The sequence below is a fragment of the Hyperolius riggenbachi genome, chromosome 2 (assembly GCF_040937935.1).
Source record: "Hyperolius riggenbachi isolate aHypRig1 chromosome 2, aHypRig1.pri, whole genome shotgun sequence".
In the NCBI taxonomy this organism is placed as follows: Eukaryota; Metazoa; Chordata; class Amphibia; order Anura; family Hyperoliidae; genus Hyperolius; species Hyperolius riggenbachi.
Genome location: NC_090647.1, coordinates 359441604 through 359458044, shown reverse-complemented (window position 1 = coordinate 359458044; position 16441 = coordinate 359441604). Strand labels below are relative to the sequence as shown.

The window sequence follows — 16441 nt, the reverse complement described above, 5'->3', positions numbered from 1 at the left end:
TAGCACTGTGGCAGACTTCAGTGCTGTGACAGAATACTGTCAAGTTATTAAAGGGAATGTCCAAGCAAAATAAAAAAATGAGTTTGACTTACCTGGGGCTTCTACCAGCCCCATGCAGCCATCCTGTGCCCTCGTAGTCACTCACTGCTGCTCCAGTCCCCTGCTGGCAGGTCGGCGGGACGCATTGCGTACATTTTTACGCATTCCCACTAGTGCAGGAACATCAACACATACATTTTTACGCATTACTGGTGCAATGCGTAAATTTTTACGCATGGAACCAGTAACGCGTAAAAATGTATGTGTTAAAGGGACACTTAAGTCAAAAAAAAAAAAAAGAGAGAGTTTTACTCACCTAGGGCTTCCAATAGCCCCCTGCAGCTGTCCGGTGCCCTCGCCGTCTCCCTCCGACCCTCCTGGCCCCACCGGCAGCCACTTCCTGTTTCGGTGACAGGAGCTGACAGGCTGGGGACGCGAGTGATTCTTCACGTTCTCAGACACATTAGCACCCTCTATGCTGCTATATGGTATATGATATATGCTATAGCAGCATAGATGGCACTATTGTGGCCAGGAACGCGAAGAATCACTCGCATCCCCAGCCTGTCAGCTCCTGTCACCGAAACAGGAAGTGGCTGCCGGCGGGGCCAGGAGGATCGGAGGGAGACGGCGAGGGCACCGGACAGCTGCAGGGGCTATTGGAAGCCCCAGGTGAGTAAAACTCATATATTTTTTTTGACTTAAGTGTCCCTTTAATGTTCCTGGACTAGCGGGAATGCGTAAAAAATGTACGCAAGCGGCCCGCCAACCTCCGAGGTCGGCAAGCTGCCAGCGGGGGACTGGAGCAGCAGTGAGTGACTACGAGGGCACAGGATGGCTGCATGGGGCTGGTAGAAGCCCCAGGTATGTCAAACTCATTTTTTTATTTTGCTTGAACCTTCCCTTCCCTTTAAATGTACAATTTCAAAGAAAAACTACCGTATATATTTTATATTTCTCAGCTCCCCTTTTGTGGCAGAACAATGAGCGTTATGTTGCTTACATACATATGTAGCACAACTTCAAAATTAGAAGGACTTGTACTGCACTGTACATACACCGTGATCTCATCATCTTACATGGCACTTTCTGTTCTCTGCATAATCAGGAAGAACATACTGTATATTCGAAGCAGGTGATTTGGGCATGCAGCTCGACAGGTGTCTAATTAATGCCAATGCTGAATATTAGTAAACGGGCGCCCTCGGCAGTGAGTTGGGCGCCCGATGCAGGAGTAGTAGCTGATCAGATACTATATAGGTTTGTGTAGGAGAGTAGCTGACCAGAGGGAGAGGTTAGGTTTAGGCAGTAAAATGGCAAGATGTTTTGAATTGCGATGATACCATTTATTGGCTAACTTGGAGATAAATAAAAATGAAGCTTTCGCTAATAAGCCTCCATCGGAATTGGTTCCTGTCTGTCCGATGAAGGCTTATTAGCCGAAACCTTACTTTTTATTTACCTTTAAATTAGTCAATAAATGGTATCATCCTGATTCAAAACTTCTGCTTTTACTGATGGCTAACACACTAAAACACTTTACTGCTTCTACTAAGCAGTAAACTGGGGAATTTGTTTTAGGCATTAGGTGGGGGGGGGGGGGGGGGGTATTACTAGGAGGAGGGATCAGGTTTAGGTATTAGGCGATTAGGTGAGTTTGTTTATTTTAGGCACTGGGAGAGGTGATTGGGTTTAGGCATTATGCATTGGGGGGAGGGGGTTGTTTTAGGCACTGGGGGAAGGTTCAAGTGAGAATGAGTGCTAGGTTTATAGTAAAACATTGGTAATTTAAATTACCATTATTTTTCTATGGGCAACTCCTGCGTGCCCCTCTCATGCAGCAGCAGCACTGTATGTAAACCTTATTTACATAAAGCATACAATAATTAACCCATATACGACTAAACAAGCAGCATGAATCCCAACGCATGCTCTTATTTCAGTCCCGCATTTTCCTTGTCAGTAGGTCTTTACAAATGATCCAAATAAATTCCCTTCCTGTGTTGAGAGATGTATTTACTGCAGCTTGTGTAAACTTTTACATATTTCAAGCCTCATAAAGTCTTTTTTAATTCACTGCCGTTCAGTGACAGCAGTAAAGTAACAATGCATTACGCATAGAGGAGATGCAGATCAGCAGTACTAACAATGGTTTCACATGCATCTGCTTATAGTTGCTGTGTTCATTTCATTTTAATCAATTTCATTTCAGTCAAGTTTCTCCTTTATTCTTCAGGATACCCGTTTTTACGGTAATGATTCTGGTTTCAGCATCAGAAACAATTCTTATTCCTACATCTATATATTGTTGTACATTGGTATGTAGCCAGTGGCATAGCTAAGAAGCTGTGGGCCCCGGTGTAAGTTTTACATTGGGGCCCCTAAGCACTATATACATAACAATTGATATGGCAAACCAAAACCAATCAAGGACAACCACAGTGTCAGAGGTGTTTGTTAATGATTACTACTATTCAAAGCATCTATAGAAATGAATATTATCAGCACAGGACCAATAAAGAGTGAAAACTGTGATTAAAGAAGGGCCCTACGTGGCTCCTGTGGCCCAAGGGCCCTGATGCAGTCACAACCTCTGTACCCCCTATTGCTACGCCACTGTATGTAGCTCGTCCTCCCAGTGGTGCTTAGCCTAGGCTATTTAGCTATGTGTTATTCTCCCAGAGCATTCTTGGAGACCAGACATTATTTCATTGGCTTCGGAATTCTCAGAAACGAGCATTCGGCAGAGCTGCACCTGACAGGACTAAAGGTATAGCCACCTGTGGTAAATTTCAGAGTGTAAATCAGGGTGAGAAAAGATTTTACAATGAGTAAACATTGTTAGCGGGGCTGATTGCGGCTGAACAGCAGACTGCGGGAGGACGTCGAGGGACTCAGACGTGTTTATGGGGCGGTAGGAAGCCCCGGGTAAGTATCAAATCTTTACTTTTCTGGTTTAATGTAAAAATACTGGCAAACTGTAGGGGGGAAATGGCTTTTGTAATGTGATAACAGTTTACAAGCCTCATCTGGCTTCTATGAGAGCACAGCAAGGATTGGCTGTAGTTGTGCTCAAACATGCATTTTTTTGTTTTGCTTTTAGGCAGGAGACACACTTGACTGTTTTCATGCGCATTTTCTGCACATAAAAACGTGTTTTTTCAAATGCAGAAAAATAACCTGACATTGTCAGTTATCCCTATCAATAGAGATGGCCCGAACGGTTCGCCGGTGAACAGTTCTCGGCGAACATCAGCTGTTTGCGTTTGCTGCGGGTAGCGAACAGATAGGGTGGTTCGATCTGCCCCCTATGCCTCGACTTTGGGCTAAACTTTGACCCCCTACATCACAGTCAGCAGACACATGGCAGCCAATCAGGCTGCACTCACCTACAGACTCCCGCCTTCTCCAAAAAAAACCCCACAGCAGCGCCAGCCATGTTCTCAGTCTGGTGCTGCTGAAGTAGTGAGTGGAAGGGAGAGACATTGCTGCAGAGGCAGGGACAGCTAGTAGGGCGCTTCTGTTTATTGCTGATTGCTGAAAGCACCCCAAATCAAAAGCCCTTTTGAGGACTCATATTGTTCTATTTGGGGTTTTTTGTGTGTGTGTGTGTGTGTGTGTGTGTGTGTGTGAGACACTGGTCACACTGCATACAGGCTGGCCACAGTCATTGCTGGGCAGAGTAGTTCTACTGTACGCTTCTATCTATATTGCAAGCAAGCCAGCACACTGTTTATCATAAGCTGTGCTTAGCTTGCTCCGATATCTGTTATTGATATCTGTTTGTGTGGGTTACACTTACACTAAATACAGGCCACAGTCAGTTGCTGGGCTTTGTAGTTCTACAATACTCTTCTAACTACTGCAAACAAGCCAGCACACTGTCTATCATAAGCTGTGCTTAGCTTCCAACTGTATCTGTTATTGATATCTGTGTGGGTTACACACTGCATACAGTCTACAGTTGCTGGGCGTTGTAGTTCTACTATAGTATCTTCTAACTATTGCAAGCAAGCCAGTACACTGTCTATCAAAAGTTGTGCTTAGCTTGCTACTGTATCTGTTATTGATATCTGTCTGTGTGGGTTACACTTACACTGCATACAGGTCACAGTCAGTTGCTGGCCCTTGTAGTTCTATTATACCCTTTTAACTATTGCAAGGAAGCCAGCATACTATCTGTGCTTAGCTTATGTATGAGGAGACAATGGGCTATATTAGATATTGGGCTTGATTCCTTCACATTAAGCAGCGCAGCTTAATGTGAAGGAGAGGCTACTAATGCATGCTCTACAAAACAGTGCTTGTTGCTACGTAAGGAGCGTGCCATCCTTAGTTACGCACCTTGCTTACATAGCAATGCGCGTAACTTTAACCAATGAAACCTTTTGGACGTATCTGCTACGTCCAAAAAGCCGCTGCCATGCCCGCACGCTCCTGTGCCGCCGCCGCCGCCCGCTAGCCCGCAAATCATTTAATGGGAGCGCAGTTCCCATTCCTTGATCTAAGTCCCCGTTAGAAAGACTGATGGCTTCTATAAGAATCCGCGATCTTTCTGAAGAACAAAAATCACGTCCTACTTTCACTTCCTGTAGGCGTGATCGCTCGCTTACAGGATGAAAAAAAATGACTTACACCATCTTGTGGCCAAATAGTAAAACTACATCTACATACAATGTTTTAATAAACAGACACAATTACATTTATAAATGAACTGTTTACCTCCCACACTGTACAAAAAAATACCCACATGAAATTTTTAATAAAAAAAAAATGACAATTAAAAAACAAAACCATAAATAGTTACCTAAGGGTCTGAACTTTTTAATATGCAAATGAAGAGGGTATATTACTATTATTTTTTAAATTATAAGTTTGTAAATAGTGACTGAAAAAACTGAAAAAATGCAACTTTATTTCCAAATAAAATATTGGCACCATAAATTGTGATATGGACATAATTTAAATGGTGTAATAACCGAGACAAATGGGCAAATAAAATATGTGGGTTTTAATTATGGTCTCATGTATTATTTTAAAGCTATAATGGCCGAAAACTGAAAAATAATGATTTTTTAAAAAAATTTTCTTAATATTTCCATTAAAATGCATTTAGAAAAAAATAGTTCTTAGCAAAATGTACAACCCCAAGAAAGCCTAATTGGTGGCGGAAAAAACAAGATATAGATAGATCATTTTGTTGTGATAAGTAGTGATAAAGTTATTAGGGAATGAATGGGAGGTGAAAATTGCTCAGATGCTTACGGTGAAAACACACAGAAGGCTGAAGTGGTTAAATGCAGGCAGTCCTATGAAGTATAGCTGAGACTTGCAAGTCTACTTATACTCTGGATGATGCTGGAATTGTAGATGGTGCCCTTCCTTGAAGTAATTGGGCTCCAGGATCAAATACTTGCTATGAAGCTACATGAGAGCTACAGGGTTGCATCTTTGCCTTGAAGAAACAAGGTTCCAGGTTCTAAGTCTGGCCAGAAGAATTCATGTTTGCATCGGTTTCCTCTGGGCATTCTGGTTTCCTCCATCCAGTGGTGCCGCCAGCATACAGGCGAGCCACGCCCCCGCTTGGGGCCTCACACTGCAGGGGGCCTTGCTCTGCTGCTGGCGGCTGCTCCCCCGCCCCCTTCCCTCGCTATTCAATTATGCCACCTGGTCCCCTTCTGCCTCCGATCAGATCCCCCTCCTGTCCGGCGGCTCAGCTGTCACACCGCATACTAGAGATGGGAAGTCCAGATCTTTTCAAGGATTCGGATGATTTGAATCGGATAATTTAAAAGATCCGGATCTTTGAACCTTATCTTTGAATCATTTTACTAGGGACAAGCTCAATATCTAAATATCCAGGTGAGACTTGCAAGTCTACTTATACTCTGAATGATGCTGGAATTGTAGATGGTGCCCTTCCTTGAAGTAATTGGGCTCCAGGATCAAATACTTGCTATGAAGCTACATGAGAGCTACATGAGAGCTACAGGGTTGCATCTTTGCCTTGAAGAAACAAGGTTTCAGGTTCTAAGTCTGGCCAGAAGCATTCATGTTTGCATCGGTTTCCTCTGGGCAATCTGGTTTCCTCCATCCAGTGGTGCCGCCATCATACAGGCGAGCCACGCCCCCGCTTGGGGCCTCACACTGCAGGGGGCCTCGCTCTGCTGCTGGTGGCTGCTCCCCCGCCCCCTTCCCTCGCTATTCAAATATGCCACCTGGTCCCCTTCTGCCTCCGATCAGATCCCCCTCCTGTCCAGCGGCTCAGCTGTCACACCGCATACTAGAGATGGGAAGTCCAGATCTTTTCAAGGATTCGGATGATTTGAATCGGATAATTTAAAAGATCCGGATCTTTGAACCTTATCTTTGAATCATTTTACTAGGGAAGCAGACTGGGGGTGAGGGCAGGCTGCTGTGCAGCTGCTAACTTCTGCTGGCTTACTTGCAAGTGTGTGCTGGCTGGCAAACTGGCTGCTTACTTCTGCTGGCTTGCTGCTGATAGCCTGCCAAGCACACAGCAAGCAATGCCTATTAACTCTCAAACCCGCCCCCTACCAAGATAAGCACTGCGAGCAGCAAATAGCAAGGCTGCCTGCTCTTCAGTGCTAAGGAAGTGCCTTGCTATTGGCTGGAGGCACGGGATCATTTCCTTGTCTGTAATGAGCTGGAAGAATGAAGAGGCTGGCCGACAGGGACACAGGAGAGGGAGGAAAGAATTTGAATAGCTGGTACCGCCCACCATGATGACACTACAAGCTGAATAAGGCACCCGGCGCAGCTTTTCTTAGAAAACAGAGCACTGTGACCGACAGGGGGGGCCTGGAACAGTCGGGGGTCCCAGGGCAAATGCCCCTTTTGCCTTAACGGCCCTGGCAGAAGCTGCAGTTCCTGTTTCTTACAGATATCCACTGTGAACCGAATTGTTCATTGTGATGATTCGACTCACAAAAAAGATCCGGATCAAAGATCCGATTCGTTCATGATCAGGACAACACTACCGCATACCAGCGGTGACATCATGCAAGTAAGTAGTCAGCAGCAGAGGAAATGTCCAATCACGGCGCTGCTCGTAGACAGCTGAGCCGCCGGGCAGCAGGAGGGGGATCAGATCGGAGGGGACAAGGCGGCAGAATAGGTAAATGGAGGGGGGGGGAGAAATAGGCTATCCCATTCATGACTACCCTATTCCTGGCTGACTACACTTATTCCTGACTACCTGTTCCTGACTGACTACCTGTTCCTGGCTATCCCATTCCTGACGGCAGAATAGGTAAATGGGGGGGGGGGGAAATAGGCTATCCCATTCATGACTACCCCATTCCTGACTGACTACACCTATTCCTGGCTGACTACCTGTTCCTGACTGACTACCTGTTCCTGGCTACCCCATTCCTGACTACCTGTTCCTGACTGACTACCTGTTCCTGGCTACCCATTCCTGACAGACTACCTGTTCCTGGCTACCCATTCCTGACTACCTGTTCCTGACATACTACCTGTTCCTGGCCATCCCATTCCTTACTACCTGTTCCTGACAAACTACCTGTTCCTGGCTACCCATTCCTGGCTACCCATTCCTGACTACCTGTTCCTGACAGACTACCTGTTCCTGGCTATCCCATTCCGGACTACCTGTTCCTGACAGACTACCTGTTCCTGGCTACCCATTCCTGACTACCTGTTCCTGACAGACTACCTGTTCCTGGCTATCCCATTCCTGACTACCTGTTCCTGACAGACTACCTGTTCCTGACTACCTGTTCCTGACTACCTGTTTCTGACAGACTTTCTGTTCCTGGCTATCCCATTCCTGACTACCTGTTCCTGACAGACTACCTGTTCCTGGCTATCCCATTCCTGACTACCTGTTCCTGACTGACTACCTGTTCCTGGCTACCTGTTCCTGGCTACCCCATTCCTGACTACCTGTTCCTGGCTACCCTATTCCTGACTACCTGTTCCTGACTGACTACCTGTTCCTGGCTATCCCATTCCTGATTACCTGTTCTTGACTGACTTCCTGTTCCGGACTACCTGTTCCTGGCTACCTGTTCCTTGCTACCCCATTCCTGACTGACTTCCTGTTCCTGACTACCTGTTCCTGGCTACCCCATTCCTGACAACCTGTTCCTGACTGGCTACCTGTTCCTGGCTACCTGTTCCTGACTGACTACCTGTTCCTGACTACCTGTTTTTGGCTACCCTGTTCCTGACTGACTACCCCATTCCTGACTACCTATTCCCGACTGACTACCTCACTCCTGACTACCTTTTCCTTGCCACCCCTATTCCTGGCTACCCCTATTGCTGACTACCCCTATTCCTGACTACCTGTTCCTGACTACCTGTTCCTGACTACCTGTTCCTGACTACCCCTATTCCTGACTACCCGTTCCTTGCTACTCCTATTCCTGACTACCTGTTCCTGACTACCTGTTTCTTGCTACACCTATTCTTTACTACCTATTCCTGACTACCTGTTCCTTGCTACCCCTATTCCTGACTACCTTTTCCTTACTACCCCTATTCCTGACTACCTGTTCCTTGCTACCCCTATTCTTGACTACATGTTCCTTGCTACCCCTTTTCCTGACTACCTATTCCTGACTACCTGTTCCTGACCACCTGTTTCTTTCTACATTTGTTCCTGACCACCTATTTATAACTATACTGGCTACACCTATTCCTGGCTACCTATACTGGGGCACCACATGTACCTGGATACCTATACCGCAGCACCTACAGCTTGCTACCTATACTAAGGGCACCATATGTACCTGGCTGTCTATACTGCATAGCTCGCTACCTTTACTGGGGCACCACATGAACCTGGCTATCTATACTGCAGCACTTATAGCTTGCTACCTATTACTGAGGGCACCACCTGTACCTGGCTACCTATACTGCAGCACCTATAGCTCACTACCTATACTGAGGGCACCACATGTACCCTATCTCATATATTAATCAGGGACTACCTGTATTTTGCTAATGTTTGGCTCCACCCACATCATGGCTTAACCACACCCACTTTTCCACCACACTTTAGTTGGTGGTGGTGCCCCACCCACTTTTGCAATACTCCATTCATGGAAGGGGTTGGGGGCCTCAAGTAATAGGTTGCTTGGGGCCACCAAAACCCTAGCTGCACCCCTGCGGCTAAATCTCAAAAACATACTTGTAGACGAGTTGATTTCCCCCAGAATTGACCAAAGATTGATTAACGTCCCTCACCCCTTTTAGCTGCTGAAGTACTTTGACCTGTATGTGGGAAAATTGCTATCCAAACCTTAGGAATACATTATACAACATTTTTGATTGATTATAGAAAAAACTTCAAATCGATTTACAAAAGTGCTCAAATTAGCAATAACTCCTCAATCATTTTTGATTAAATGTTTTTCTGGATTTTTTGTATTTTTTTGTCATTTGTGAAAACCTTGCGTTATTCTGTTTTAAAGTCGAGCAAGTGGGTGCTACATCTAATTACAGCAGAAGCTCATGTAATAGGGATCAAAGCTTTCCTCATACTTATAGCGGATAATTGTTAAATATTGCTACGAAGGTGATCAATGAGCTGTCAGTCACTGATATGTCACTAAGTACATCTTCCAACACAGTTAGGTTCTTGTGACCTCCCTGGCATCAGTGACAATCTGTGATACAAAAGCTATGTGCAAGTTACTCTCAAAGTATTTTCAGAAGGAGCACTGTGTACTTCACGGTATCTGAACTGTTGGCTAAACCCCATTTCAGGTTGGTAGTACTGTACACTCCAGTATAATTTGCTTTCATTTTCTTTCATAATCTTAGAAAATGCTGAATATATGAATTAATTAAATATAAAATGCAGATCACACTCTTCTTTATCTAAATCATGTCATACTATTATTTTGTTGTGATTGTTTTAAACATTTAGTCTGGTTGCACACCTAATAGTAGCGGTATTATGCAGTGCAAGCACCACATCGCAGTGCAAAAATCAGCTTTCATATAACCCTGCGCCATTGTGTGGTGACAGGATCATATGAATAGCGTCGCCCTGCGGCTAGTGATATACTTCCTGCTGGACAGGAAGTATGTCACTGGGATTCTGGTCAGTCCGCGTATGGGTGCCACGTCCCACTGCGCTACCGTCATGCACACTCGCTGCATTGCCCACTGAATTCAATTGCTGCATAATACATATGGTAGGAACAGATCCTGTGGTACGCGCTGATACCTTTGTGTTGGCACTAAAGTGATTTGGATACTTCCGGACCGCATCTCATGAACTATGCAAGTCTCCAAAGAAGAACGCCGGTGGGCACGGGTCTTTTGGGGCAAATCCGCTTGCACAGTTGATTGCTCAATCATAGAAGAGAGAGTTCAAGACACGATCCATTTGCTCCAAATTTGAAGCAATCAGATAAATAACCCCAGTCAAACAAATGTGTATTGAGATCTCCTGAGAAAAATTTGAGTCAATAAAATACACAGCTTATGGTAGTATTTTACTCCATATTCTTCAAGAAATGACCACGGCTCCAGTTGTGCTACAAAGGCGGGGCTCGAATCACTAAGCCCTGCCATGCACGGCTATAGTGAATTGCCTGCATGCTGCAGAAATCTGCAGCATGCCATCCAGATGAAAACGGCATTGAAAAATAGACAGTTTCCCTGCCCCTCTTGCCTGCGGGGAGACACTGCAGATTCATGCCAAACTTGGCACATGTGGAAACAGGCCCTAACTGTAACCCCATATCTTCTTCAAACACTTTAATTACAGTATGGATGCTTTCTTGTTGACTGAAGGCTTCTCGTCATGCTGATTACAGCCAGGCACCAGTGCTGCAGATTGTCGACTAGACAGCTTGCTTGGAGAGTCTTCGAGAAGAGGGCCACTCGCTTTGAGCTCTTCTGTTTAACTAAAAGCTTTTTTGATGGCTCCTCCTCTATTTAAAGACATGGCCATGTCAGCCTGCTGCATGACTTGGCTGAGTATATAAACAGAATGTTGAATGGAAGCGCTCAAAGAGAACAAACCCAAAATTTCTCAAAGCAAGCGGACAATTCAGCGGAACAGGAATCAGGCTGCAATCAAGGTGGAACCATGTATCAACAAAAAAGGAGCCACACTGCAAACATGACTGCTGATGAAGATGGGGGGGGGGGGGGGCAGAGAAGGATCCCAGCGACTTCAGAATAAAATGCTACTACAAACTGTGTTTTATTGGGCCTGAAGTACCAACCACCAGTAAATTTGATGTGTTGTGCAGGCAGCACAGGACAAGATTACCAGTATCATTTGCAGTAGAGTACTGTGCATGGTGCAATTAGCATGACATGTGGTACATGGGTAACACAGGTGTTGCTATGGTAATGCACGTTATGTTACTGGCTTAGGACGTGTTACTGTAGCAACCACAGGTTACTCTAATTATCACTTAATTCTATACTACCAACAGTACCAGTAATTTTTCAGTTCACTGTCTGCGCTTTGTACATTTACTGGCAGGTTATACATCAGGCCCACTGACTCTAAATTGTACACTCTGAGGCAATGTAAAATTCCCTGTAAACTCCTGTACAGTATAGAATAACTGACGTGGGAGACCTTGTCTGGTTGCTCTGACTGTGCAGCAATCAGATCTGAACATAAACCCTAGCCCCTATTACTGGGAACCCCATGAGGCATGAAGAAGCGTAGACGCTCTTTTATATGAAGGGGAGCATGGGTGTGAGCACCATATTCAACATAATTGCCAAGTGTTTTCTAAGGGTCCCAATGCAGGAACAGAGGGGCATAAGAAGATCGGAAAATCTTCTGGATAGGGATGATTAATGATATGCAAATATTTCCAAGTTTATGAAAACATGTAATTTTTTAAGCAAATATATGCAGCTTGGAAATGGCCCAATCAGTAAACCTGGTGGGACTTGATTGGTCCATTTTTAAACTGCATATAGTTCAGAATCAGAATCATTTTATTTCGCCAAGCATGACTGGGTCAAACCCGGAATTTGGTTTGGCACAATGGAGCAGTACATAGAAAGAAATGCAGGGAAGAAACATTAGAATGACAGTTCTAATTAGTTGCATAGAAATGTACATACAATTGCATAAACTCAGAAATATTTGCATATCATTGATCATCCCTAACTCTGGACTATCAAGAGGCTTCCCTCTACTGAGGTATCTTACTTTTTTTCTCCCTTCTGAGGTACCCTTTAATAATTGGCGGAAAGACAAGGAAGTGAATAACTCAGTTTAGCAAATTCACTTGGCAATGTATTTTGCAGGTGTCTTCCTGATTCATCAAGTCAAAAGCGTCGAGGGCAAGCAGAAGCTTGGCTTGGTGCACCTGTAAGTTATGAGTGTCAGTTGTTAGTCACCCCCCCCCCCCCCGCTCGCCCTCCCCCACACACACACCTTTTGCCAGTGGGGGTGATATGCTCAGATCTCCAATTTTATGATCTTATTATAATCTTTATTGGAGTGTGACATGACTATCGAAGACTGGGGGTACCCATACCATAGTGAAGACATTATCTTCACTAATCCTTTTAACATGATTGACATTCATGCAACCCGGTCTTGTGAGTACCCATCATTATTCTTTCCATTTTCTATTTTCAGAGTGTCTAACAACACACAACACTATCCGGGGTCTCTGTGTTTTTGTCTTACTCTGGAAAGTACCAAGATCTCCTATATGTACCCATGTTTATCTCATCATTTCCCATGTCATTTCAGATACACTTAATAAACAGACTACTGATTTCATTCAGACAGATCCAGACTTGTAGAGAAGACAGAAGCAGTAAGAATATGAATGAACAGGAACTGATATAGGTGGCCATTGACTTGAGAAGGTGGTGGGACAATAATCTTTCAGACAAGAGGCAAAGACTCAGCACTCTGATAATGAACATTGCAAAGCATCATTATTTGCACTGTGTTCTTTATAGCATTGACAAATCCCACATCTGTTCTCAGAATAACGAGCCCATGAATATTAGTCCCTACTCTCAAAGGAGCTTACAGTCTAATGTCTTTCTCTGTCACAGATGCACTCTTAACACACACTAGGTCCACTTGGCTTGGAAGCCAATATGTTCTTGAATTCTAGAAGGAAAACACACTATAAAGTGTTAAGCTGTTGGATATGTTTTTCTGTACAACACTTACAGATAATACAGTCTGGCATGAGTAAAGACAGTAGTTCAGCCTGCACTACATGGTGCCTGGCTTGTCTGCCTCAGAAATGACAACATGCACTGAGATCTTATACACACAGCAAACTTACTCGCTTCTTTTGACATTTTGATGCTGGATCTCCACGGCTCAGTGGGAAGATAAGTGCACAGGGTGTCTAGCTGGTACCGGGGACAAGTGTCAAACTGCTAGTGTGTGCAGTCTGCTTTTGCTGTAATGTGATCTATACACTTTAAAAGGATAGGAATCTATTTCCAGCGTGGGGTTTAAAGAAGATGCTCGAAGAGCAGATGCAATGAAACTAATTCCCTACAACAGCTTGCTAGATTAAAAACAATGTTGCAATACATTTCTTTGTAACCGTTATTATAGGCCCACAACAATCTCTATCTAGATTCAATCTGCATATGATGAACATTCCAAATAGTTTGCCATGGTTAATAAATTCCCAATCTAATTAACGTTGTTACATGTTTAATATTTTCTGTCTCAAATACCTTGACAAACGGGGACCCTGTGTGGTCCCGAACAGGGCCGGTTCAAGTAACAATGGGGCCCTAGGGCAAGATTAGCCTGGGGGCCCCCCAACAGACACCCCCCGACCAAAAAGCGTCATTAGAGGCCCTTTGTTGCAGCTAAATTTCCCTCCTGGGCCCCTGAGCTGGCTTCTGACCCTCCCCCAATCACCTCCCAACTTAACAGACTCTGCAGAATCCCTGGGGAGCAATAGTTAAGATGGGGAGGGACAACTTGGGGGCCCCTACAGGTTCTGGGGCCCTGGGGCAACTGCCTATTTTTGTCTATAGTAGCTCCGGCCCTGGTCCCGAAACGATAATCGGTAGATGAGGTTTGTATGTATGTGTGCATTATGGGACATTACATTTATTGGTCCTAGCAACAGTGTGCAGAACCTCTTCTTTACTTTTGGGCTGTTACCGAGTTCCAGAACCATTTTTCTTAAGGTGTGCAATCTTTTTGACCGAACATGCTTAACCACTTTCCGACCGCGCACTCATAACGCGCGTCGGCAAAGTGGCAGCTGCAGGACCAGCGGGGGGCTCCGTGAATAGCCCGTGGGCCGCCGATCGCGGCTCGCAGGCTAAATGTAAACACAAGTGGAAATAATCCGCTTTGTTTACATTCGTACAACGCTGCTAACAGTAGCAGCGTTGTACCAGATCAGCGATCCCCGGCCAATCAGCGGCCGGGGATCGCTGTCACATGACAGGCTGGAGCCTGTTAGAGGCTGCACAGGACAGATCCGTTCCTGTGCAGCCTCTGATCTCTGGGGGGAAGGGAGGTAGGAGAGGGAGGGGGGGGGAATGTCGCCGCGGAGGGGGGCTTTGAGGTGCCCCCCCGCAAACCTCAGGCAGGCAGGAGCGATCAGACCCCCCCTGCACATCATCCCCATAGGGGGGAAAAAAGGGGGGCGATCTGGTCGCTCTGCCTGCTACCTGATCTGTGCTGGGGCTGCAGAGCCCACCCAGCACAGATCACAGAATACAGCGCTGGTCCTTAAGGGGGGGTAAAGCGTGGGTCCTCAAGTGGTTAATAAGGGGAAATCCCCGCACTTATCCTTATAAGCAAAAGATCACACATGTACCTTACAGCTTCATGCTGTGTGATTGAAGATGTAGTTATTGCCATAAAACCTTCCAAAAAGGAAGCTACAAGACACCTGCTACTCATTAGATTTAGTTTACTGCAAATCGTATTCTGGTGGCTGACACACAGGACAAGTCAATCGACATGGCAGAGGGGGATTGCCCGCTTAAATCAATTGATTGAACAGGGCCATTTCACCTGTTGCCTTCCCTAATTTTATGAATTGAAAGATCACAATTTTTGTTTTGCAGACACCAATACAAATTGATAGTTTATAATAAGTATAGTAAGTAATGTTTTTTTTTTTCTTTTAAATCTCTAAAGCATACCTGTCAAATTCCGCCTGCAGGCCAAATCTGGCCCTCAGCGCCATTAAATTTAGCCCTCAAGTGGTTTCCTCACTTTGCATTATGTTTGGCCCGCTCTAGACCACCAGGAAGGCTTTATTGGAGATGAAACCCTAGAACACCAGGGAAGTCATATAGGGGAGGTAGGGGGAAAGCACTAGACACCAGGAAACTGTATAGGCAGGGCCGTGCAGAGGGTCCTTAAGTGGGGGGTGCTCAAATTTAAAAAAGGGGCCTGGCAATGGCTTCCCCCGCATGCCCCTCCCCCCTTCCTCGTTTCTGGCTAGGGGGGTATTGATTGTCATGCTGCTGAATGCAGATGATGGGTGCCATGTGGGTTCTGGGTGCTGGCACAGGGTGTCATGTGGATTCTGGCTGTATGGGCGTGTATCAACCATCACGTAGGTGTTGATTTCAGGTACTTAGTCCCTTTTGAGTTCTGGGTGCAAGTACTGGATGTCATATGTGAGTGCTTGATGTGGGTGTTGGGCACCAAGTGGAGGCTTAGTGCAACTGGAACTACTGCAGATGAAACATGTTGGGTGCAGGTACTGGGTATCACATAGGTGCAAATACTTGGTGCCATGCCTGCACTGGGTGCTAGCTCTGGGTGGGTGTTGTGTGTCATGTGGGTTCTGAGTGCAGGTACTTCGGGTGCTAGTACTGCGATGTGAGTGGCTGCCATGTGGAGGCTGTGTGCAGGTGTGAGTAGTGAGTGACATGTCAGAGCTGGGTGCAAGTACTGTGCCATGTAGGTGTGAGTACTGGGTGCCAGCTATAGGGTGAAGGGGTGCAGGTATTGGGTGTCATGTGGCTGTTTGATGCAAGTACTAAGTGCCATATCGAGGCCGGATGTGAGTATTGGGTGCAGGGTGCTTGGTGCAAGTACTGGGTGCTTGCTATAGTGGGGGTTACTGGTTGAGTTTAATGTGGGTGCTGAATATTGGTGGGATTGCTGTGGGCGCAGGGGGTGGGAGATCACTGTGGTTACTGCTATGAATGGCATAGTTGCTGCTAGGGGAGGTCGAGGTCAGTGTGGTTGATGGAGGAAGGGTAGGTCACTGTGGGTGCTGGGGGGAGAAGTAACTGTGGGTGCTGTGGAAAGTAGAGGTCAGTATAGGTGCTGGAGGAAAGGGAGGTCACTGTGGGTCCTTTGGGGGAGATCACTGTGGGTCTCGGGAGGTAGAGGTCATTGTGGGTGCAGGGGGTGGGAGGTCACTATGGGTGCTGCTATGAATGGCATAGTTGC

At 45.7% G+C, this 16441-nt stretch overlaps 1 protein-coding gene across 1 annotated transcript in view; it reads right to left on the bottom strand.

Annotated features, from left to right (window-relative positions):
- Positions 1–13456, bottom strand: part of AMPD1 (adenosine monophosphate deaminase 1) — an 81085-nt gene extending 67629 nt beyond the window's left edge. Inside the window, exon 1 of the mRNA XM_068269692.1 lies at positions 13332–13456. Coding sequence (XP_068125793.1) covers positions 13332–13347 — 16 coding nt within the window. The 5' untranslated portion in view covers positions 13348–13456. The remainder of the gene's footprint in view (positions 1–13331) is intronic.
- Between the last annotated feature and the right edge of the window lie 2985 nt (positions 13457–16441).